The 24,877-nt window shown below is 46.0% G+C and overlaps 1 protein-coding gene across 6 annotated transcripts in view; it reads left to right on the top strand.

Moving 5' to 3' along the window:
- triob (trio Rho guanine nucleotide exchange factor b) overlaps positions 1-24,877 on the top strand; it is a 141,452-nt gene that overhangs the window by 57,109 nt on the left and 59,466 nt on the right. For 5 of the 6 annotated variants that reach the window (XM_029115548.2, XM_029115547.2, XM_029115549.2 and 2 more), the window contains 12 exons: positions 5,495-5,569; positions 5,864-5,978; positions 7,284-7,476; positions 9,341-9,889; positions 10,745-10,867; positions 16,237-16,428; positions 17,876-18,007; positions 18,160-18,390; positions 20,789-20,911; positions 21,015-21,206; positions 22,444-22,613; positions 22,990-23,164. In XM_029115548.2, the coding sequence (XP_028971381.2) occupies positions 5,495-5,569; positions 5,864-5,978; positions 7,284-7,476; positions 9,341-9,889; positions 10,745-10,867; positions 16,237-16,428; positions 17,876-18,007; positions 18,160-18,390; positions 20,789-20,911; positions 21,015-21,206; positions 22,444-22,613; positions 22,990-23,164 (2,270 nt within the window). Of the gene's footprint in view, positions 1-5,494; positions 5,570-5,863; positions 5,979-6,051; positions 7,089-7,283; positions 7,477-9,340; positions 9,890-10,744; positions 10,868-16,236; positions 16,429-17,875; positions 18,008-18,159; positions 18,391-20,788; positions 20,912-21,014; positions 21,207-22,443; positions 22,614-22,989; positions 23,165-24,877 lie in introns of those variants that run through there. The other variant, XM_029115550.2, reaches the window with a different exon arrangement.

Below are 24,877 nucleotides of genomic sequence, written 5' to 3'. Positions count from 1 at the left end.
GGCTCTCCTTCTGCTCTTTTTGTTTTCCCTGTAATTCCATCTATATACAGGATAAGGGAGCAGCACTTTTTAAAATGTTAATGAAACTCTACACAGTTCACAAATAGGTGAAAACAAATGTGGTAGCATATTTGCTGGCTTTGTGCGCAGGTGTTGGATGTTTTTGATGTGCTTCAGCACTTCACTTTGAGATGTTACAATGACTGTGTGTTTAGTGTAGACTGGCAGCCTTAGGGTATTTTCTTTTTTTACAATGTAAGGCTGTTTCTAAATCATAGCACATTTCTCGGATTTCTTGATGATGTAATTCTCTTGGTTGTAATACTTTGTCATTGGGAATATTTTTCAGGGTCATCAGAAGGCATAGGATACATATAATGTGCGTAACCACCCTAACATGCACTTTAGTGTTGGAATAATGATTTTGTCTAGTTATTGTCAAAATGACAAAAACAGTGAGGCAGTTTAGTCAAAGAAAATGCCCCTAGGTTTTTTTCAGTCACATTTTAGTCTTATTATAATTATTGCCTCATTAACCTACAGTAAACAGATAAGAATTTGATACAGTAAACTTCAAATCAACTAAGGATAATGGGACATATCATGATTATATACAATTATTCAATTTCAAAAATGTAATTAGCCAGTGGAAAATGCTTACTGCCAACACATGGATTGACATGGATGGAAATATAAGTTAGAAATATAAGAATAAGCAGAGAACAGAAGATTCAAAAATGTTTTGATAGTTTACAAATTAGGGTATACCCACATCTCCAGGCACCACACCACAGTCTTCACCTGTGTATATTTTGCGATGATTCGCTTTCAGATGTATTTTGATGAAAAATAACTCAATCCAAAATCCTCCTATCCTACTGTGGTAGTTATATAAGTTTATCATCACAAACATAATTTAATCTAGTCTCGTTTCTGTCAACCAAAATGAAAAGTATTTTTCGTTTGTTTTTGTTTTTTTCTGTTTCTTTTTAGTCAGTAATCGTCTCATCAACTGCCAATGAAAAATAGGTATCTAAGGAATATTTTCGTCACTATTTTTGATGACGATATTAACACTGCATCACACCATAGCTCCAAGCATCATCTATTATATAACCCACCACACCCATCTGAAGGCTGCTGCTCCGCCTCCTCCCCTATCATCACGCTTCTATTGAGCCCGTCATTTCCTGCCAATGAATGGTATATGTCAGTATGATGCAGAGGCTGTCATTTCTTACAGTAGATCAGTCCACATGAATAAAACATTTCATCAAGTAGTTTTTACCATTGTTTAAACAGAACTCCGTCAAATTGGAGTGTTGAAATATTTCTGATTTGATTGTAGTTGAAATCTTGTTTTCTTATCTTTTCTCCGGCGAGGCACACTAGTAGGCCTGAATTGTGTTACTCAGTTCCTGTGCGGTGTGGTTTCGAAGGACATACAGCGACACACTGACTGAGTAGAATGGATTGCCCTCATTATTAATGTATTATCCAGCCAGAATGATTGACAGCCTTTATTTCATGGTTGACAGACTTGTAAATGAAAACGGTGTGCCGCTTCCTGGGTTACAGTGATTGTTCACCAATTATTGTGTGTTGTGCTACCGTAATAAAGCTGCTGGGAAATTGGGATAAAGCTGCTGGGAAATTGGGATAAAGCTGCTGGGAAATTGGGATAAAGCTGCTGGGATATTGGGATAAAGCTGCTGGGATATACTGGATGTGTAGGCCTAGCAGGTGAATATTCAGTATATGTTTACATGCTTGAATTTGTGTGTTTCATCCAAGGTCATCCAATGTGTTTATGTGGTTACAAAGAAAATCTGGAATGATTGGTCCGCACTAGGAACAATGGAAGTTCCCTCATGGGGGGACAGATTTAGGGTAACACTGTGTTAAAATTGAGGGTTACTTTTAGTGTAGTGCTAAGTTTAGGCATAAAGATTATATTATTTGGGTTAAGGTTTAGAATACAGCTTTGGCATTAGTGTTAGGTTAAGTTTAGGAGTAAACGTTAAGTTATTGAGGTTAAGGTAAGGTCAATCATATTTGGTGTCCCCATTCAGATAGCTAAGTAAATGTGTGTGTGTGTGGCCACTCCTTGCTGAAGTATGTATTGTTTTGACCCAGCTCAGTGCCTCTTGTACTGCAGTGGAGGTCTGTGTCGCATGTGGACCATGACCCTAGCTGGTACAAACAAAAACAAGACACGGAGAGAGACAGGAAGAGAGACACGGAGAGAGACGGGGAGAGAGACAGGGAGAGAGACAGGGAGAGAGATGGGGAGAGAGACACAGAGAGAGACGGGGAGAGAGACGGGGTGAGAGATGGGAAGAGATGGGGAGAGAGACACGGAGAGAGACACGGAGAGAGACGGGGAGAGAGACGGGGAGAGAGATGGGAAGAGATGGGGAGAGAGACGGGGAGAGAGACGGGGAGAGAGACACGGAGAGAGACGGGGAGAGAGACGGGGAGAGAGACGGGGAGAGAGATGGGGAGAGAGATGGGGGTGAGAGACGGGCAGAGAGACACGGAGAGAGACAGGGGTAAGAGATCGGGGAGAGAGATGGGGGTGAGAGACGGGGTGAGAGACGGGGAAAGTGAGTGAGGAGGAATGTGGGCACGCTTGACAGAGAACAGAGTGGTTTCCAGTGCAGCCCAGACTCTGTGTTACTGTACTGCTAACACACACACACTGGTGCAGGAATGTTTATGTTAGTGCTAGCCTGCCTGCGTGCTAGCCTGCCTGCGTGCTAGCCTGCCTGCGTGCTAGCCTGCCTGCTTCAGATCAAAGGGAGTTGGCAGGCAGCTGAACGGACGTGCTGGTATTGTTGTCATGCTCACATCTCTGTTCTTCCCCATCGATCAGAGCGGTCGACTTCTAACACTGAGGTTGACAGGAATTAGACATGTGGATGAGGGCCATACACACACACACACACCCCAAACCTTTCCCACCTGTAGTGTCTGCTGTCTGGATGAGAACACACACACTGTTTTTTCATTGTTCCTCTCCACCAGTCCCTGTCCTGGCTGGCTGACTGAAGCCACAGATATCCTTGGGGCCAAACTCTACTCTGCTATCTCCCTTAATGACATCAGTGTGTTTTGATTTCCAGTCAGGCCTGACGAGTGCTGACTTGGTCGGATGTGGTATAGAATCAATAATGGTGGAGCCAAGTAGTTATGTATTATCTGTGACGGCCTCTCTCCCTGAGCTTCCCTCGCACAACCTCCCCCACATTCATTTACATCCATGTCAGATGTTAGAATGGACTGGAAGGAGAAAACAAAAATACAGGCCAGCGTTTTCAAATGAAGCTCCAGAATGCTAGAAGATTTGCGAACTTTTGCAAATCCTTTCCACTTCTAGAAGATGGCAGCAAATTAGAGAGTTCTTCTTTAAAGGGCACTTTATTCCAAAAGATGTTATGTGATTTCTTACCCAAAATATTGTGTATGAGCCAAGAGAAACCGTAATCCTTTAAACGGGCGTCGTGTTGGGTGATTTCTGAAAACACATTTGAGCTGTGACAGTAGGTTGTGGGAAGGGGAGAGTGGTTTGGGATTGACATGAGTGGTTTCATATGACTCTTGCCCCATCATGACACTTGCCCCATAATCTATCCCTATTCCTTATTTAGTGAAGTACTTTCTACCAGATTTAGAGGAGATTAAGCCAATTGCTTAGTAGCAGGTCAACACACAAGAATCATAAAGCATGGTTTATGGCAAGTGAATGAATGGCGAATATGTTTACTTGAACCGTTGTGGCCTGAACCCAGTTTAAGGTTGACTAATGATTCCATATCCATTTCTACGTCAGCCTCCTAATTTTCAAATTAGTGGAACAGAGTCCCAGCACTATCTGGCCGATGTGCTTATGGTTGCCCACAGTGGATTGTTCTCTGGACTAGTGTCTGTACGCCATACCTCAGACACCACCCTGCCTGATTTGTTTAAAATGTTTGTGAATGATGCCAAAGAGACCTGGCACATACATGATTACAGTGACCGGCCCAAGGCACAAGCAACAGTAACTGACCAAGTCCTTAGTCAGAGTTGGCCTAGGGGTGTCGCTGCATCATTCGTGTGGAATGACGTGTTTAGCGTTTGTGTTGCATCCTCTCGGTTGCTCTCTTTACCTCATCCTTCTGTCCCTCCTCCCGTTTATTCACCAAAACAAGGATTCATTAACGGACGTCATTTCATCGTCCCCTTCACTCCCTCTCCCACGTCCCTCCTCTGCCTTCTCCCGTGTTTGTAAATGTGATATCAGTACTGGAGAGGGAGCCTGAACAGAGAAACAGGTTTTTGAGAAATGGCTCATTGTGAATGGCTGATGATTTGTGCAGCAGCCTACACAGATATCTCACCATGAGGAACAGCACATGACATCATTTACCATCCCTCTGCAGGAGAAACTCTCCCTCTGTCTCCCTTTCTCTCTCTTTCTAATTTCTCTATCTCCATCCTTCACTTTGACATTTTCCCTCCCCGCTTTCTCTCTCTCTCGCTCCTTGTCACTCTTTCTGTCTTTATCTCTCATCCTGTTATTCTCTCCTTCTCTCTCACTCCTTCTCTCTCCCTCTCTTTCCCTCGTCTCTGTCTCTCTTCTCACTGCCGTTGATAGGTAGGTTGGTGTTGTAGGCTGCAGGTGAAGAAAGCCGCAGGTCTAGTCAGAGCAGTAGTGCATCAAAACATGGCTACAGGATCTCTTCTGTGCCATAACATTATACAGCCTGTCAATCAGACAATGTATGCACCTATGTATGTCTATTGTTATGTATTTCTATTCTCACATATTTCTGTACTTGTGTATTGCTGTACTTATGTATTTCTGTACCTATGTATTTCTGTACCAATGTATTTCGGTACATAAACATAAATGAGTGTGTGTTTGTGTATGTGTCTATATTGAGTGAAATGAATCTGGTGCGTAGGTGGAGAGTTAAAAACGGACTACAGAGCTATAGCTTTGATTCTATCTGCAGCCACTGGTTCAATGTCTTTGACTGATTGGTTGTCTGATATGAATTTTACATGATTATATTTTTATGGTCTTGTTGTTATTGTTAGTGGTTGTTCACGCTCCTGAATTCAAATAAGGCCTGTTTCGTTCTAGTTTGTCATTTGGTTTAATTAAGGATGATTAGTTTGATCTTCAGGATCCTGTGGTATCTGGGTTGTCTCCAGAGACTGTACAGATGGGTACAGACAGGTACAGACGTGTACAGATGTGTAAAGACAGGTACAGACGTGTACAGATGTGTAAAGACAGGTACAGACATGTACAGATGTGTAAAGACAGGTACAGACGTGTACAGATGTGTAAAGACAGGTACAGACGGGTACAGACAGGTACAGACGTGTACAGACGGGTGTGTATTAGTAATGATAAGAACAAGGAATCATGATGTCAACATCCATCCAAAGCCCATGATCTGATAAACTGTCCTGACTGACCCTGTTTTGCTATTCCTTTCAGGGTTTCACCGTAATGAGGAGATGAAGGCCATAGATGTTCTGCCCATACTCAAAGAAAAAGTTGCCTTCATATCAGGTGAGAAACAGAGTGCCCAATCTAATTTTTTTTTCCTTCTTTTTTTGGACAGCGACATTGTCTGTAGTATTTAAGAATGTCATGTTTATTTCACCACACACACACACACAATGTGAGTAGCAGAGTGTTAGGAACCGTGTCATGACCCTGACCGTCTGTCACCCTGTTTCCTCTGGCTCCAACTCAGAGCCACTGATGATGCTGTGAAACATTCGTACAAGGAGGGATTCTCCATCCCGGTACTCCTGCTGGTTGTTGTGTGTGTCTCATGGCCCTGGTTCCTGTGTTCCTCAGGTGGTCGAGACAGGCGTGGGGGTCCCGTCCTCACCTTCCCAGCCAGGAGTAACCATGACAGGATACGAGCCGAGGACCTCCGGAGGCTCATAGCCTACCTGGCTGGGATCCCCAGGTGATGTGGTTGCCATGTATTATAACTGGACATATTGTTGTTCCCAGCCTGTACTCAGAGATGCTTTTCCCTGTAACACACACACACACACACACACACACACACACAGCAGTAACTCCAAACTTCAGTCAGAGCCTAGATTTCAGTGGATAGTTAAAAACAATTGGTGGACTCTTCTCAATCACGTCCTATTAAAAAGCAAATTGTAGGCAACAAAGCGGGCCTCCCCAAACTGCCACCTGTGGTCTACTGTGGGTTTTTAAAGCACTCCTCCCCAAACGTAATTTCCCTCTCTGCTTTATTTGAAATTGACTCCTCCTTTGAGCAGTCTGCTCCCTATGCAGCATTAGAGAGAATTTAACTCAGCCCCCAGCCCGAGACACTACCGCTCCTGCTGACAGTTAGAGTTTGCACGGTGTGTGTATGTTTTTTTGCGTCCGTTGGTCTTTGTGTGTGTGTGTGTGTGTGTGTGTGTGCAGTGCAGTCCAGTCCAGGGCTGTATGTAGGTTAGACTTCCCCAGGGCCTCTCTCTGCAGGGACTGATGACGCCAGCCAGGCAGAGCACAGCGCAGTTGGTAACATGCTAATAACTTACTGCAGATTTTCTCAGGCCAGAAGCCCCTTCTCTCTCTCTCGATCTCCCTGTCGTTTTAGCTGCAGACCGTCTTCCCTGTCTCAGTGTTATTGGATACTAGCTTGGAGGCTACCTAGCGGTTAGGAAAACAGTCAGGGGGATCTGGTGCTGGCGGCGGTTGGAGGAAAGGGCGTCGGTCCGGACTAGGACGTGTGTGACGTGGGCTGTTGGCGTTTCTGGAACGTTACCTTGGCCAGATTGTCCGTGCTCTCCACTCTCTCTCTCTCTCCCGCTCATTCTTCTCTCATACATACAAACAAACTCTGGCTCACTTTATACCTCACTCACTTTCTCTCGCTACAGCTGTGTTCTTGTCTTTTCTTTCTGGGAGACAGCTGGGCTGGTGGTTTCAGAGAGTGGAGTCAGTGTGATTTAGTGCAGAGCACAGGGCCTCCTCCTGAGCTGTGAGACACTCACAAAAAGCTTTAAACACTAGGGATATCCTTTTAAGGTACTTTCGCACCAAGACACTTTTGGTAAGCAGAGGTTTTCAAAATTTCAACGGTTAAATATTTGTTTTTTTCCTGAGTCTCCTGGTGTTCACCAGATGACTTGTGTTTCATTTGAATATTGTTCTTTTCCCCCTATTGCCATATTTGTCATAGAAGTAAACTGTTAGGGTGACGGTTTGGGATTTTCCATTTTTATGGTTGTTGTTTGTTGTGTCTCAGTGAGGAAGTGAGCAGACATGGCTTCACGGTCATTGTGGACATGCGAGGCTCTAAGTGGGACAGCATCAAGCCCTTGCTGAAGATCCTCCAGGAGTCCTTCCCTTCCTGCATCCATGTAGCCCTCATCATCAAACCAGACAACTTCTGGCAGAAACAGAGGACCAATTTTGGGAGCTCCAAGTTTGAATTTGAGGTAAGTCCATCCTGCTGGTTTCTCGTGATGACATCCATACTGAAACACATCAAGCAAACTAAACACCATAGCCGTCAGTATACAGAACATGAGACATGGTGATTAGTTCCGAATCACCAAATGGAAATATAAATCAAGCATTTTTTTCTGGATCATTAGATCTAGATATTTTCCCAAGTGAAGAGATGAAATAACATGATTACCTTTTGGCTATTCTGAAAATATCTTTGACATCTCTGCAATTGTAAGGCATGAGGAAAGTGGCTTTTATATGTTCTGGTTTTCATTCGTTTTTTCTTTCTTAAAATGAATTGCTAGCCGTTACATGTAAAGTCTTGCATAAGTGTTATGCGATGTGGTTATGAGCCCTAGGAAGTGGGGAATGTGTAATTGGATGGTGATATTACTGAAGCTGTGACAGTGTCCTGGGTGGGTAGTAATCTGGGGCTGGTAAATTTAGTTCTGACCTATTTAATATGGAACAAGTGTATGTGGGCCACAGATAGAGGCGTATCACCGTAAAGAGGGCAGTTTGATTAGGGACATCCAGATTGGGGCTAGGATGCAGAACACACATACACACACACACACACACAAACAAATGGCCATTTTTAAAGAGCTGCGGATGCTGCTTGTGCTGATTTTATAGGGGTTTTATGGACAGTTACATGACTACATCTCTTGAATGCTTCTGCTCACCTCAACACTAGGTAACGTGATCTTATTCACAATATGAAGTGGACTCCAGAAGTACAATTGTGCAAAAAATTTGCATACCCTTGGAGAATTGGTAATATATGTACCATTTGTAAAGAAAACATGAGTGAGCAGGCAAAACACATGTATTTTATGTCTTATGGGATTCACATTCAACTGTAACAGAATGGCACAATCATAAAACAAAACATGGCAACAAAGAAATAAATTAACTGACCCCAAAGGTCTGCATACCCTTAGTTCTTAATACTGTGTATTGCCCCCTTTAGCATCAATGACAGCATGCAGTCTTTTGTAATGGTTGTCTATGAGGCCCCAAATTCATGCAGGTGGTATAGCTGCCTATTAGTTTTGGCCAAATGCCTCTAGGTCTTTGGTCGTCTTGCATGAAGTCTTTGGTCATCTTGCATGAACTGCACATTTGAGATCTCCCCAGATTGGCTCAATGATATTAAGGTCAGGAGACTGTGATGGCCACTCCAGAACCATCACTTTTTCTGCTGTAACCCCTGGAGGGCCACTGTGCTTAGGGTCACTGTCATGCTGGAAAGTCCAAGAGGGTTCCATGCGCAGCTTTCGTGCAGAAGAATGCAAAGTGTCTGCCGGTATTTTCTAATAACATTCTGCATTCATCTTGCCATACATTTTAGGCCGATTGAAATGGATATAGAATCAAGGCCTGCACTACAACCATCTTGGTAGTTCTTGATGTTTGTGGCTGAAGACAAGAGAGAGAGAACCTACCTGTTCATGGTCAGAACTGGTATGCTCCCAAATTGCTCCGAACATTCTGTGTAAATGACTTATTTGCGGTAAAACATTTTTTTTTTTTTTTTTGTGGCTTTTCGAATGCTCTCTAGCGGTCTTTCTAATGGTATCTCTAACGGTTTCTCTAATGGTCTCTCAAAGTTGCCCCGTTGCTGCCTCCTGTAAACTCGCAGTTCAGTTCAAATGGATTGAAGTGATACATCAGGTCTTTTTCGGCAGGCCTTCTGTGTTTGGTTGTGGTTGAGGCCTGCTGGGTTCAGGTCTGTACGACGCTGACGCAGACAGATTTGAATGACCGCTAATGTCGCTAAAACGCTGGGACTTCCCCATAACCGCTTGGTAGACTTTGGTCTGAGTTAACCCTCATCTCCCCCCACAGACCATCATGGTGTCCCTGGAGGGCCTGACCAAGGTGGTAGATCCGTCCCAGCTGACGTCAGACTTCGAGGGCAGCTTGGAGTACGACCACGACGAGTGGATCGAGGTGCGCATGGCCTTCGAGGACTTTGCCGGCGATGCCGCCCGGGCCCTCGCGCGCCTCGAGGAGCTGCAGGAGACGCTCGCTCAGCGCGACCTGCCCCGTGACCTGGAGGGGGCGCGGCGGCTCATGGAGGAGCACGCCACGCTCAAGAAGAGGGCCACCAAGGCCTCGGTGGAGGAGCTGGACACACAGGGACGCAGGCTGCTCCAGAGGCTACAGCAGGGCTCCGTCGCCCCCGGGGGCTACGCTAACCGCGGCGGAGGGGGGACGGACGGTAACGACGGGCCGGCCGGACACCCGGACGCCCACAACCTGGTGCCCAAGGTCAGCTCACTGCTGGACAAGCTGCATGGCACAAGGCAGCACCTGCAGCAGCTGTGGCACATGCGCAAGCTGAAACTGGACCAGTGCTTCCAGCTGCGGCTGTTTGAGCAGGACGCGGAGAAGGTGAGTCGCGAATCCAACGCTGCTCTCAGTGACTGACAACGGGGATCGCTCGGATCAAAACACATCGCATTCCGGCCCTCTCATGCCGCCGTTCGTAGCCAGAGGGCGCGAACGCTCCCCGAACCTGCCAGTGAAGCCTGGATTTGCGCTAAGGAAATATATACATAGCACAGCGAAAATCTGGGCGATTAGCTGCAGGAGTAAGGATGTTTGCAGGCTGTAACTCTGCATAGGTAGTCAGTGTGAATCCATCCAGGAGCTACATGGATGTCATGCGGCTGGCAGCCAGATGGTGCAGTGATGCCTGCCTGCTTTTGTCATTTACGTCAGAGCAATTAGACTTTAACCACGGCTCCCGAACATCACCTCCTCCTCTCCACCTCTTCTTTCACCGCCATCCTCCTTCTCTTCTTCTCTTCCTCCCCCTCTTTTCTTCCACCGCCGCTCCCCTCCTTTTCCTCTTTCCCGCCCCCTCTTCTTTCACCGTCACCCTCCTTGGCTTGCTCCCACTCTTCAGAAAACCACGTCGTCCTCCTCAGCGCTGGTCATTAGTGGGCAGTCATGGAGGATGACACAGAGGTCTTGTCACACTGCCTTTTGTTCTCAGACTAGCTACAGGTCACTCTGGGGCGACAGGAATCTGAACACATCCAGCTGTCTGGCGTTCCCAGCTGACACTAGGCTGACACATGAAGTGGAGTATAATGGAGCGTATTCATTCAGTCGTAGTGTCCAAGCAGCCATAAGATCAGCCTTCATGCCCAGCCCCCCCATCGTCCTCTCATTCTCACCTCTAGAGCTGTAAGATACTAATACAGATTGGATCTTTGGTGTGTGTGTGTGTCATTCCCCCAGATGTTTGACTGGATCATGCACAATAAGGGCCTGTTCCTGACCAGCTACACAGAGATAGGAGGGAACCACAAGCATGCTGGAGAGCTGCAGACGCAGCACAACCACTTCGCCATGAACTGTATGGTAAGAACACACCCTCTCCTTGGAAAAACAATACACTTCCACATTAACGCTCAACTCACCGGCATCGCTTACGACCAAAAAATCTAAATGTGTGGTGTGATATGCTGTAGCGTACTGGTAGTCATCTACAGTCACCTGACTGTTGAGACGGAACTGTCTTCTCAGTACCGCGTGCAATGTGAGGTGAACATGCGGCATCCGTTCAGGACCAGGTGCCGTGTGAGGTAGTGTTGGAGGCTTCTGTCAGCAATGATGGAACACCTCGTCCAACTTAGAGACCATCTGTGCGGCGCGTCAGCCCGATGCTGCTCCCCTGTGCTGACCACTCTGTCTCCCATTGCCTCCGTCGGAATGCTGCTGTCGGGAGGCCTTCCCACCTTGACTGTTTAGGTAGAGGTTAACAACACAATGCTGTCTGGCACTGTGCTGCCTTTACAAACCATGTCCGCTGGCACACACATACAAATCTAATGGAGTCTAGTGCTGTGTGTCTAAGGACTACAAATGAAGTTTTCAATGTGTTTGTGTGTGCATGTTGGGCCCTAGCTGTGTTCTTTAGGAGAAAAAAAAGATGATAAATCACTTGGTCTCCGTGCCCTCTGTCCATGTTTCCCATCCTCTTTCCCCTGTCTGGCCCTGCCCTGTGCCCTGCCCTGTGCCCTCCCCTGCGCCCTGCCCTGTGCCCTGCCCTGTGCCCTCCCCTTTACCATGCCCTGTGCCCTCCCCTGTGCCCTCCCCTGTGCCCTGCCCTGTGCCCTCCCCTGTGCCCTCCCCTGTACCATGCCCTCTGCCCTGCCCTGAATGGGCTCTGGGTATCCAGTCTTGGCTTCTCTTAGCTGCTCATGACTCCAACATGGAGAAAATGAGGATGTGAATTCAAGCTTTAGCTTTTTTTGTTTGTTCTTGATCTCCCTGATTTTTCTCCCTTTACAATTTTGTGACGTCCATTTCGGATTATGGCCTTCTGTTATCGTAACTCTGCAGCAAGTTTGGGGGAGTCAAACATGGAGTGCTCTGCGATACACGTCTCAACATGCCATTCTATATTTTCCCTGCACACACGCTGAAGGTGATGACATTCCTTGGCCCAAAACTGTCGCCAGAGCACAACAAGACAAGGCAACCCTGACCGACATCCACTCCTACACCCTGGTGTACTGCTGTGAGACTTGGACAACTGCTCCACTTGGAGGCCCTGTTGTTGGAATCTGATGGTGGTCTATTACTGTTAAGGTTACTTCTAGGACACTGCAAGTGCTCTTTTTATATGACAGTGTCACTCCGTAGATGCTCGACCCACCAGGCTATCTGGGTTCCAAGCTATGCTGTGTGGGCTTTTAGAGACAGACCTATGTCAGCTAACAGTTCCATATGGAGATGATCACTGCTTGTCTGTTGCTGTCTGAATCGTCTATTGTGTTTATCTACTCTCATGTCATTTTTCCTTCAGTTTCCTTCAGTTTGGAAGTTAGTTTAGCTGTGTGCCTGCCTCAACTGGAATTGGCTTGAAGATTGGTTTCATTTTGATCTTTTGATATGCCATCTCCCCTGCCTGTAGAAGGTCTCAGTAGGGAATGTTACCCCCTGTGGACAGCTGTTATCCTTCACAACCCATAAGACATGCAAAAATCACGCATCAAAGTCATTATTATCATCATGGATACGTTAAATGCCAAAAGATAAAACAAGTGAAAATACACTTGGGCGCAATCAGTGCTAACTGTCCGTGTCAGCTCAGGGATTAGATCTAGCGATCTTTCATTTACTGTCCTAGCCTCGCTTGACAACTAGGCTACCCTGCAATCTAAAGAGTTAGCTAAAGTTAGCTAGCAAGTGACAAGATTGTTAGCAAGCTTACATGGCAACTATTTTTGACAACCGTCTTTTATATTGTAAATATGCAAAAGTTATTAATTACTGTATTGCGTTTGTAATAACATGAACAAAATAACAACCGCATTTTTGTTTGGACTCAATTTAATGCATTTATATCAAATCAAATGTTTTTCATGTGCTTCACTAACAGCCAATGTCAACTAACAGTAAAATGTACAGCTCGTTTCCCTATGAATACATAAAATGACTGTTTTACTGGAAGTACAAAAGTAGTTATTTTCTAAAGAGGCTTCGCTTTAATAACGCAGTAAGTCACGAGAGTGAATGGATTGACTGTCCCTCCAATGTTGCGTCAACAGCACAATTTACCCATTATTGTATTCGCCACACGGCTCAGTATGGTTGGTTAACTGGAGTGGTCGATTGGATACTATGAAATTGTGGAGACAAACAGATCCTCTTTTAATATAATCGGGTTTCTAGATGTTTATCAAGTCTTTTGTGCTGAGCCAGCCTAGCTTGTTTTGAGAGGCTGACAGACTGGGCCTAGTGGGACAGTAGGATTGACCCCCACCAGCCTGACCACACTCAGACACACATTACTGTGCATGACTTCACCAGGGTGCAGTGTCAACGACTGGCAGGAAGACCCCGTCTCCCAACTCCACCCTCCCAGACTAGCTGTCTACCACCGTCCCTCTCCCCCTCCCACCCTCTCTTTCTCTCTCTCTCCATCCCTCCAACCCTCTTCTTCCTCTTCCTCCCTCTACCTTTCTACCGCCCCAGATCCTCTTCCCCTTCGTCCCCAGGATACCCAGCTTCCTGTTGACTGCAGAGACTGTATGACACTCAGGACTGTATTCGGGAGTTACAGCTTATTGATGACAATGATGACGGTGGTTTAACAGTGTGTGTTGGTGCGTGCGTAGTCCCATTCGTTGGAGTGTCCCTGTTCTCACAATAAATGTATGATGGACACCAGTTAGGTAAATGTGTTCACATTGTTTTGCCACCGTTTTCCTGATAGCCTGGCTAGACTAGAATGGGGGCTAACGCAATAGAACACTGCTAATTATAATAATCTATGACTTGGTGATTTGTAGTATGCAGTATGTGAACTAAATGTATTGAGACGTGAAGGTAGTCTGCCCCCTAGGGTGATGTTGTATAATGACACTGTGGTTTCATTGAAGGAGGAATGTGCCCTTGACTATTGACAGAAACTCAATACCAGTTCAATAGAAAAGCAGATGACCGTCCGATAGGGGCACCATGAAAGCCTTTTTATAATGTGTCATCACTGAAATACTGTATTGAACATGTGATGTCATTGTGGCTTAGTGGATCTTAGAACAGTACAGTAGCTAGTCCAAATATGAAATTGAAATAACTCTAATGCCTTTCTGTCGTGCTGTTTATTTTGGACAATGGGAGCCAGTCACTCCAGGTGCTTCCTGTAAAAAACGTTCTACTCCCTCACCCCTCATTTACATCCTGACCCCTTCACAGTCTCCTGGGCCCAGGCTCTCCAAAATGGCACTCTATTTCATACCTAGGGCACTTCCTGTGACCAATGTTGTCCCAGAGGTAATGCAGCATATAGGGGGTGGTTTGGGTAGCAGCCTTGGGTTATGGGTTTTGCAATGTCCTTCATTACTGAGTCAGTCTCATTGATTACTTGTCACAGATACATCCTGGTAAAACTATTCCCCTCTCCTCTGATGCTGCCTGTTTGTGTACACTGAAAACACCATGGAGCATTGTCATATTATGTACCCATGTCTCACTCTGCTATACGGCCTCTGGTGGACCAGTCCCTTCGCTGCAGATGCTAGCAAATACTTCCTCGTTTTCAGTTGATCTGAACTCCCCAGGTTTGGCATATGGATGTGGAAATAGATTCTGTGAGGCATTGTGGCTTGTCTGAGTGGAGGCCCCCTCTCTCTGCTCTGTGGGAGGCTGCTGTGTGTTGTGTGTGATGTGATCAGTCAGTAGACGCTGCGCCGAGGCCTGATCCTGTGTCTCCTTTCACTTTCACCTGTGTCCTCCAGGAGTTTTACATTAAGCCTGGTCCCACGTTTTCTCTCTCTGCCGGCGAAGCTGCACTCCTTTCTGCCTTTTCACATTGGGGAGTCTTGATATCTCTGGCTACTTGCCTGCCTCTCTCTATCTGTCTGTTTGCTTGATCAATTCTGCAGTTAAAACTGTGTCTGCAGATAGACTGATGTTGAACATTGATATTCTCCCCCGCGGTGGATTAGTATGGAGGATTCACCCACCTATGTGTGAGAAGCACACTGCTGTTTCGGGTGGTTCAATTAGATTTAAAAAAAGGCCTCAAAGACCTGTCATTGTTTCAGCCAACGCTAATTGAATGCTAACAGTCCTGCCTGTAAAATGGAATAATTACTTTATGTTTGCTGATCCATGTCTATCTTGCCACAACAGCTTTCAGTACCAAAATACAAGGGACATTTTTTTTCTTTTCTTTGTGTGTGTGTATATGAGTGTGTGTGTGTGTGTGTGTGTGTGTGTGCATGTGTGTGTGAGCATGTGTGTGTGTGTGTGTGTGTGTGTGTGTGAGTGTGTGTGTGTATGTGAGTGTGTGCAGTAGGATGATGCTGACAGAGTCAGGGTATATATTGATCCCTAACTGACAAAGGGCTGGTGGGTCCTGCATTAGATTTCTGCTCCGGGCATTGAAGGCTCATCCTCTGTGTGTGTGTGTGTGTGTGTGTGTGTGTGCAAAGTGCTGCCTTCCGAGCAGCAGCGAGCGTTGCGGCCATAAGCCCTGTGATCACCACGGTGATACGGGGGACAAAGGAGAGGGAGGAACCGGTGACCCGTGACTGAACCTCCTTTCTGTCTGGGCGGATCAGGCCTTCCCTCCCACCCAATGCTGCCTGAGTGGAAGCATGTGGTCATGTGATCCGCCTGGAGAGCATGTGGTCATGTGATCCTCTTCCCTGGGTGGAGCCCCTCACCTCACCACACATCTCCTCAGGATAACTGACACCAGCTGCCTGCTTCACGTTCACCGGCGTCTCCCCTTCAGCCTTTGGCCACACTGTGACTCACAGCTGGGTTTTTATGCGCTCCACTTCTGCCGTTCTCACACATTTCTGGCATGATCCTTGTATTTATTTTCTTGACACGACTAGCCTTTCCTTTGGTTTCACAAGGCAGATGCTAGCACAGTAGTTGCGGTTCCGTCGGTCACTTTCCCTGTGTTTCTCCCCTCACTTCACTCTACCAGAAGAAAGCAGAGGCCCCAGGCTAGATGGAATGGTTCTCGTCTCATGACTAATCGTCTCTGGGTGTTTGTGTTTGACTTGGAATCGGTATGTGTATATGTGTGCGTGCGTAGGCGAGTGTGGGTGTGTTGATTTACGGTGTGTGGATGTTGGGCGGGGGGGGTGGATGTTACCAATACACCAGCCATTTGCAGATCCGTCTGTATGTCTGTTGCCACCCACCCCCCACAGACTATCTGACTCATCATTAACCTCACCCTGTCTCCTCTGTCTTTCTAGAATGTCTATGTAAATATCAAGCGGATCATGTCAGTGGGGAACCGGCTGCTGGAGTCTGGCCACTACGCGTCCCAGCAGATCCAGCAGATCTCCGCTCAGCTGGAGAAGGAGTGGAAGGCCTTCGCTGCTGCCCTGGATGAACGCTCCACCCTACTGGAGATGTCTGCTGCTTTCCACCAGAAGGTTGACCAGGTCAGGAGGTCCAGTGTTTACACACACACACGCAAACCCTCCACCACCTGTTGTAGCACTATTCTGGCACACCTAATCTAGCATTGCTTTAGCAGAGGCCGGATTGTAGGCCTATTTATGTATGTACGTGTTTGTTGTTTCAAGTGAAGTTGTCAAACTATTTTAGTGCCATATTGAGCACATTTATATGTATTTGTGTTTACTGTTAATCTGAGACCTCTGTGGACCAATGGCTGGCTGTGAAGAGAGACATACAGAGAGCAACACACTAAGACAATCAGTTGACATTATGGCTATGGCTTCATCTCTGTATCATTATACTCTGTACTTTCCGTTCTACTTTTCTGTCTCTCCCTCCTTCCATGTTAAGCTCCCGCAGATATAAATGCTATACATAACTCTTAATGGCACTATAGGACGCTCCTGGGATGATGCTGAGCCAGCTAGAACTGCCTGCATGGTTTATATGGAGCTCTTTTACTCAGTGTTACTGTGTTACCAGGTTTTGGTCTGTACACATTTTGTCAGTTTAGTTTTTTGGGGGTACTTTAGCAGTGATTAATATTGGTAGTCATCATGTTTCATCCTTCTGTGGTTTCATCCTTCTGTTGTTTCATCCTTCTGGAAGGATATATCTGATCCTGTATATGATATACCTGTAAATGTTATAGCTGTACGTGATATACCTGTACATGATATACCTGTACATGATATTCCTGTACATGATATACCTGTACGTGATATACCTGTATACGATGGTCCTGTACATTATATACTGGTACATTATATACCTGTATGTAATGTACCTGTACGTGATATACCTGTGCATGATATACATGTACATGACATACCTGTGCATGATATACCTGTACATGATGGACTTGTACATAATATACCTGTACATGATATACCTGTACATAATGGACTTGTACATAATATACCTGTACATGATATACCTGTACATGATATACCTGTACATGATATACCTGTATACGATGGTCCTGTACATTATATACTGGTACATTATATACCTGTACGTGATATACCTGTACATGATATACATGTACATGATATACATGTACGTGATATACCTGTATATGATATACATGTACATGATATACCTGTGCATGATATACCTGTACATGATATGCCTGTATACGATGGTCCTGTACATTATATACTTGTACATTATATACCTGTATGTGATGTACCTGTACATGATATACCTGTACATGATATACGTGTACATTATTTACCTGTGCATGATATACCTGTACATGATATGCCTATAGCTTTACATTATAAACCTCAACTTTATCTAACTTAGAACCCTGAACTCCAGTGTAAAACTGACGAAATGTCCTCACTTTGCCAAATGTTCAGTGTTTTGCCACAAGCCTAATATGCCTTTATTGAGTGTTTAGTTATGTGTGTGTTTCTCCTGCAGTATATGAGTAATGTGGAGCCATGGTGTAAGGGTTGTGGAGAAGGAGACCTGCCCTCTGAATTACAGGACCTAGAGGACACCATCCACCGTCACACTGGACTCTACGAACACATTACCACTGCATACTCTGAGGTACATACTTTAAAACACCTTCATCTGAAGTAATTCTATGAGTTCTGCTCCATCTTCTGCCACTCATGGACTTCAGAGATTTCTTGGTTACAGTAATGTTGCATAGTTCAGTTTGAAACTTATTCACCTGGAATCGCTGCTCTCTTCGACAGGTGAGCCAAGATGGCAAGTCTCTATTGGACAAGCTGCAGAGGCCTCTGACCCCTGGCAGTGCTGATTCGCTAACGGCCTCTGCCAACTATTCCAAGGCTGTTCACCACGTTCTGGACATCATCCACGAAGTGCTGCATCACCAGAGACAGCTGGAAAACATCTGGCAACACCGCAAGGTCCGGCTACACCAGCGCCTGCAGCTGTGTGTCTTCCAACAGGATGTCCAGCAGGTACACACACACACACACAACGACACACAACCAGACACACACACCAATCGTGGTCCACTAGAATCATTGTGGTTTGCTTAATCAGCAGTTTGTAGAATGTGATTTTCATGCGTGTTTAAAACCAAATCGTGGTTCTCATTTTGAGCGTAACATTTAGCCATCGCCACTTTCTTCAAAGTGTTTTTCAGTGGCTCCTGGGGTTTTTAAGTGAAAACTGTTATCTACATGAGTGCCTCACAGGCCCATAAGATTAGGACTGAGATGATTTACGGCACAATGCCCTGTGGGCAAGCTCCCTATTCTCTGTCTCTCTCTGTCTCTCTCGTTCTCTCCTGATAGGTGCTTGTTGCCATGGTAATGTAATTTATGGCCACGTAATGTGTTGCATGTCCCATTGAAGTTGCTCTTGAAGAGGAGAGACCTTGAATAAAACATAATCAAAATAATGTGCATTAAGTCAGCATTAAAACTGCAATGTGACAACTGGCCATCCATCTGTCCAATAGATAATAAGACAATTATTAGCCGGGACGTATTCCCAGTCTGTAGAAATGCTGACACATTGGTCTGTAATGGATTATGGATTTCCTTACGCGTTTTCCTTTTAGAAGTGCCACGCCGAACGCACCCGCCTGAAAGGACCTGGTCAAAAATAGTGCCCTAGATCAGGAGCAGGGAGCCATTGGGGATGGGGCCCGGGACTTGATTGGGTGAAGCGGGGCAGAGGGCGGACCAAACAGTATTGTTATGGGCGGTAGTGCTGGACCAAACAGGGCCTTGATGAAGCTGTCACAGTCCCATTCAGACCACAAGTCCCCATGCTCCCCCTTGTGTCGCAGCACAGCACATCAGAGCGGGCCATACATCCACATAACATTCCCGTTCATGAGCAAGTGGTCACCTCCCCGGGATTCAGGGGGTATACGTTTTCTATTAAATGTTTAGACTGACTTGAGTCAGAGTGGCTGCAGATGAAACTTTTCGGGAGCTTCCTGAAGCTTCGGCGCCTCCAGTCCCAGTGCTCCAATAGCCCAAGCTTCAGTTTATCCATAAAATCACAATGAAAAGATTAAAGATCACTGGACATCACTTGTAACATCACTTCAAAGGAACCTCATTCAAGATGGAAATGCATCCCTCCATGAATTGAGATTGAGATCTATACAGAATGTTTCACTGGTGAAACTTGAATCATTATAATTAATGCGGGGATCGAATGCAGTGGTGTTTTGTCTTAAAGTAAGAGTATACGATGTTATTATATTAGTTACTGTGATCTGTGTTCTATTCTGTGTTTAGTAGAGACTGTGCTAAAATAATAAGCACAGAACATGATCTATTCAGGCACAGAAGCTTAGCAAAACCCCTGATCGTATGGTCAGCACATGGACTTACCTGTGACGTTTGCTCTTTTGGGACTCAAACTAATTCTGTGTATTTACTTCCTAGTACTGAGTAAGCACATTTTTAGTGTACCCAGAGGCCAGACAGCAAGGTGCAAAAACACAGAAAAGAGCCTGCAATGTTCTGGAATAGTGTATTGTGGACAGATAAGCTAGATATTACATGTAGCATAGTGATGTGATGAGGAAGGTGCGGTGAAAGAAAAGGAACTCATCTGTGAATTTGTGAAATAAGGTTGTCACGGCCGGCTCTCCACCTCGCCGTCTTTCCAGCGGTCATCAACCAAAACCAACCCATCCAGTTACCTGCCCCTGTCCCTCACTGCAATCACACACAGCCGGACTCCCCCATTCACTCACCCTATATATGTCACCCACGTTGTTCAGTCCCTTGTCTGATCTTATGGACCGTAGTGTAGCGCTGCCACCCCATCCTTCAAGGCTCAAAGCCTTAAACTACATCTGGTCTCTTTTGTTCCCAGCCAAGTTGTGTCCTGTCTGGTCTGTTTGTCCGTCGTGTCCTGCCCACGGTTCTGTGTCATTACAACCCGTCCGCCTGCATCTGCGTCCGTCTCCCTTGCCTCTGTACGTTACCGAGGTTGAGAGGGCGTTACGTTGTGGGCTCTTATGAGTGCCACTGGCCCTGACTCGCCTGTCTTCACTGATGATGTAACTGCTGATGCCAGCCTTTGGATTCATTCTGAAGTGTACAGAACATGTTTTCTGCTCAAATCCAACCAAATTCAAAACTCATTGTACAGAACTTCACCTTCAAGGAAGGCCACAACCGCAAAACATACTGCTTAAGCAACTGAGGAATTTCAAGGGCAAAAAGTGGAATGTTCTTAACGGGCCGTGTCAACTAACCTTCACTTTTGGTCCCATAATGTTTTTGTGTTTGGTGCTATTTGTAAAACGGGCTGTGATTCCTTCAAAGTTTATGGATGTTAATACCCGCACATTTTCTTTGTCTGTTTTTATGTGCGTGTGTGCAGGTGTTGGACTGGATTGAGAACCACGGTGAAGCATTCCTCAGTAAGCACACAGGCGTAGGAAAGTCCCTGCACAGAGCTCGAGCCCTGCAGAAGAGACATGAGGACTTTGAGGAGGTGGCCCAGGTGAACAGTCGCACACACAGAAAGAGTTTGGGAACATATCACTTTGTGGTGTAGTAGTCCATATGTCCATGTAAATATCTGTAACGTGGCGTTCCCTGTCCAGAACACGTACACCAACGCGGACAAGCTGCTGGAGGCCGCGGAGCAGTTGGCCCAGACGGGGGAGTGTGATCCAGAGGAGATCTACCAGGCGGCCCACCAGCTGGAGGACCGCATCCAGGACTTTGTCAGGAGGGTGGAGCAGCGCAAGGTCCTGCTGGACATGTCTGTGGCCTTCCACACACACGTTAAAGAGGTGCGAAGACGGCTCATTGGATGTGCAGTGTGTCCTGCACAAAGAGAACTTCTCCATATCTCTCTACTCACCAGCTTGAAAGTTTGATTGCTACTTTACAGTAGCCCCTGGGCATAATGTTGTTAAACACATAACAGCTACGGAAAGGAAGAGGGTTAATACAGAAGTAAATGAAGAATTTATTACACCAGTACTACCCACCGCCCACACACTGAACAGGAACCTGTGTGTGTGTGTTATATCGTCTGTGCTCTGTCAGTGGATGGGCGACTCAGTCACAACTGACTGAACCTACTGACCGAGAGGGTCTGTTTCTGACATGCCTCTTATTCAAGCTGGAACTGTTCATCTTAATTTGTAATTGAATAGTTTCTCTTGTGAATTCGTATTTCTTTCCACTTTTACCCATATTTAAGGGGTGGCACACATTTGTCTTCTAAACACAACGTGTATTGTCAATTTGAAAACATGAAAATCAGCTGTATAAAAGAATAATTTGTGTAGGCCTAAACGAGCAGCACCTGTCTATGAAGGCCAGCCCCTATTCTAAAATGTGTTCTGACAGTTATATCATCTGTACAGTACATGACTCACACAAGTTGGTTGGTGGTGGTATTCATATGAATTCATCATTTCTTTTAATATGTCCATATGGTGCAATTACAGCCATCTGTTGTATAGAGGTGGTTGGGTAACACCAGGCTTTTCTCCAGTATTATTAGCTTGTGTTGTTATCCTCTCTTTGTGTGTTATTATGGAAAAATAGAGTTGGTTATTATGGAAAATAACCATGGCTGCATCCCAAGCGGTTTCCTATCCCCTACATAGCACACTTTTTAAGAACTGAGCCCTGTGAGAACTGGTCAGATGTAGTGCACTGTAGAGAAGAAGTGTCATTTGGGAGGCAAAAAAAACAAGCTGTGGGTGGTAGATTGAGCCGGAAGGGTCCTACCTGCTGGTACGGGTTCTTTGGTTTGCGCCACCATGCCAATAAAACCAGATGGTTAATCTTGGGCACAGTGATCCAAGCGCCCAGAACACACTGCTTCCCTCTCTACTTCTCTTTCCATCCGCTGCTTTATCTTGTCATCTTTATTTTACTTCCTGTACGGTAGCAGCCAGCTACTCCGTTTTATTAGGGATTTTACAGCATAACAAGTTGTCCTACGTTGGCCTTTGATCCCTCCTGTCTTTCTGATTGGTTGTCTTGTCTGCCTGTCACCTTGTGCCCATGCAGCTGTGGACGTGGTTGGAGGAGCTGCAGAAGGAGCTGCTTGACGATGTGTACGCTGAGTCGGTGGAGGCGGTGCAGGAGCTGATCAAACGCTTCGGCCAGCAGCAGCAGACCACCCTGCAGGCCACAGTCAACGTCATCAAGGAGGGAGAGGACCTCATCCAGCAGCTCAGGTAGCCCGCTGTCCACGTCCCCTTCGCCCCACCATCGTCCCACCATCGTCCCACCATCGTCCCACCGTAGAAATGTGACCTACTAGAGCTGAGCTAATATACCACCTGCATTCATAGTAATAAAAGATTGTTTGTGTTTATTTTGATCTGTGCAGCATTGTAGAGCAATAAAACTGTCCCCCTAGGCAGCATTTACCCCACTATTAGGAGATATTGTTAGCGGCACTTCACGCTACTAACCGGCAACAGAGTTGGGTTTTTAGCTTCCAGGAGAATGTTCTATAATACAGGCTTTCGCTTTCTTGCTGTTTCAGCATGGTGCATGTAATTCATGTACATGGTGTGTTTGACGTACCCAATCCCGGTATCCACACAGGGACTCGGCTATCTCCAGCAATAAGACGCCCCACAACAGCTCCATGGCCCACATTGAGAGTGTCCTTCAGCAGCTGGACGAGGCCCAGGCCCAGATGGAAGAGCTTTTTCAAGAGAGGAAGATCAAACTGGAGTTGTTCCTGCAGCTCCGGATCTTTGAGAGGGACGCCATCGATGTGAGTGGCCCTGACGCACCTACAGTGTCCAATGGCTGACCCTTGTTCTGAATCGATCGACAAATCGTTTCTCAACGTTCTTACAGTTTGATGGATAATAAGCTGGGCTTGTCCTGGACTGTGAAGAGCAGGCTTTCTATCCAAAGATGGCCTGATACATTTTCCCTGGTGATGTTTTAGATATATAAACTGACCATTTTACTCCAAGCTTGTTTCCAGTTTGTTTGAACTATATACAGTGCAATTTCTATTTTCTAGGTGCAACAAATGAATTCCACTTGACATGATGGAGTTTATGCGGTGATTCACTCAGCTAGCTGTTCTCTCTCTGGCTCATATTACTGGAGCTCTGTTATCTGCTAGTGTAAGGCATTGAGTCCCTACTGGGAGACTAAAAAAGAGTTGTGCGGTTGTTATTCTAATCTGCCTCTGTTTCACCATTAAAGCAGCAGCACATTATTTGATGAACAACATCGACTCATATCCCAATCAGGCTTTAAATTCGGCAGCCTTTTTCATTATGAAGCCTGGAGCTCTGACGAGGCAGTCAGGTATTAATGAATTCATTGTGCTGAGGTGATGTGTGGTTGTGGGGGGGCGGGGGGGCTACCTGAGGTGCTGTGATAACAGGGTCATTAGAGAACCGATCAGGAGGGCGTGACAGTACGTTGTCCACTGCGCATTTTCACATTACAACAAATCAGGTTAAATCGTACTAATATTCCTATTCACGAAAACATATCATGCCTTCCCCCAAGCGGAAACCCACAGCCATCGTATGAAAGATTGTGCTTGGAACAAACTGCTCCTTGCCTGTCTGCACATGTACCTCGTCTCACGCTAAAGTGTGTTGACGAGACCGTAGCCAAAGTTCTGTAATACTGCATGTTTACCTCCTAGGTCTAGAATTGCCACTCCTTCTGAACTCTGTGAATTATGTGTTGGATGGGAGTCCGTCAGTGTGACACTGTAGAAAGGCATGTCAGTCAGTCAGTGTAACACTGTAGAAAGGCATGTCAGTCAGTCAGTGTAACACTGTAGAAAGACATGTCAGTCAGTCAGTGTAACACTGTAGAAAGGCATGTCAGTCAGTCAGTGTAACACTGTAGAAAGACATGTCAGTCAGTCAGTCAGTCAGTCAGTGTAACACTGTAGAAAGGCATGTCAGTCAGTCAGTGTAACACTGTAGAAAGGCATGTCAGTCAGTCAGTCTGTCAGTGTAACACTGTAGAAAGACATGTCAGTCAGTCAGTCTGTCAGTGTAACACTGTAGAAAGACATGTCAGTCAGTCAGTCAGTCAGTGTAACACTGTAGAAAGGCATGTCAGTCAGTCAGTCAGTCAGTGTAACACTGTAGAAAGGCATGTCAGTCAGTCAGTCAGTGTAACACTGTAGAAAGGCATGTCAGTCAGTCAGTCAGTCAGTGTAACACTGTAGAAAGGCATGTCAGTCAGTCAGTCAGTGTGACACTGTAGAAAGGCATGTCAGTCAGTCAGTGTGACACTGTAGAAAGGCATGTCAGTCAGTCAGTGTGACACTGTAGAAAGGCATGTCAGTCAGTGTGACACTGTACAAGGCCACGCTGGAGAGAGGGAGGGAGTTATCTTTCTCCCAGCTCCTTCCTAGTCCCCCAGAAGGGGTTCGGTAGCTCACTCGTCATCAGGTGAGGCAGGGGTAGGCTGCAGTCAGCCGGGGCCCCGGGGAGGAAGGGAA

Source organism: Esox lucius, chromosome 20 (genome assembly GCF_011004845.1).
Source record: "Esox lucius isolate fEsoLuc1 chromosome 20, fEsoLuc1.pri, whole genome shotgun sequence".
In the NCBI taxonomy this organism is placed as follows: domain Eukaryota; kingdom Metazoa; phylum Chordata; class Actinopteri; order Esociformes; family Esocidae; genus Esox; species Esox lucius.
The sequence above is the reverse complement of the archived record's forward strand: the minus strand, read 5'-3'. Positions and strand labels throughout refer to the sequence as shown.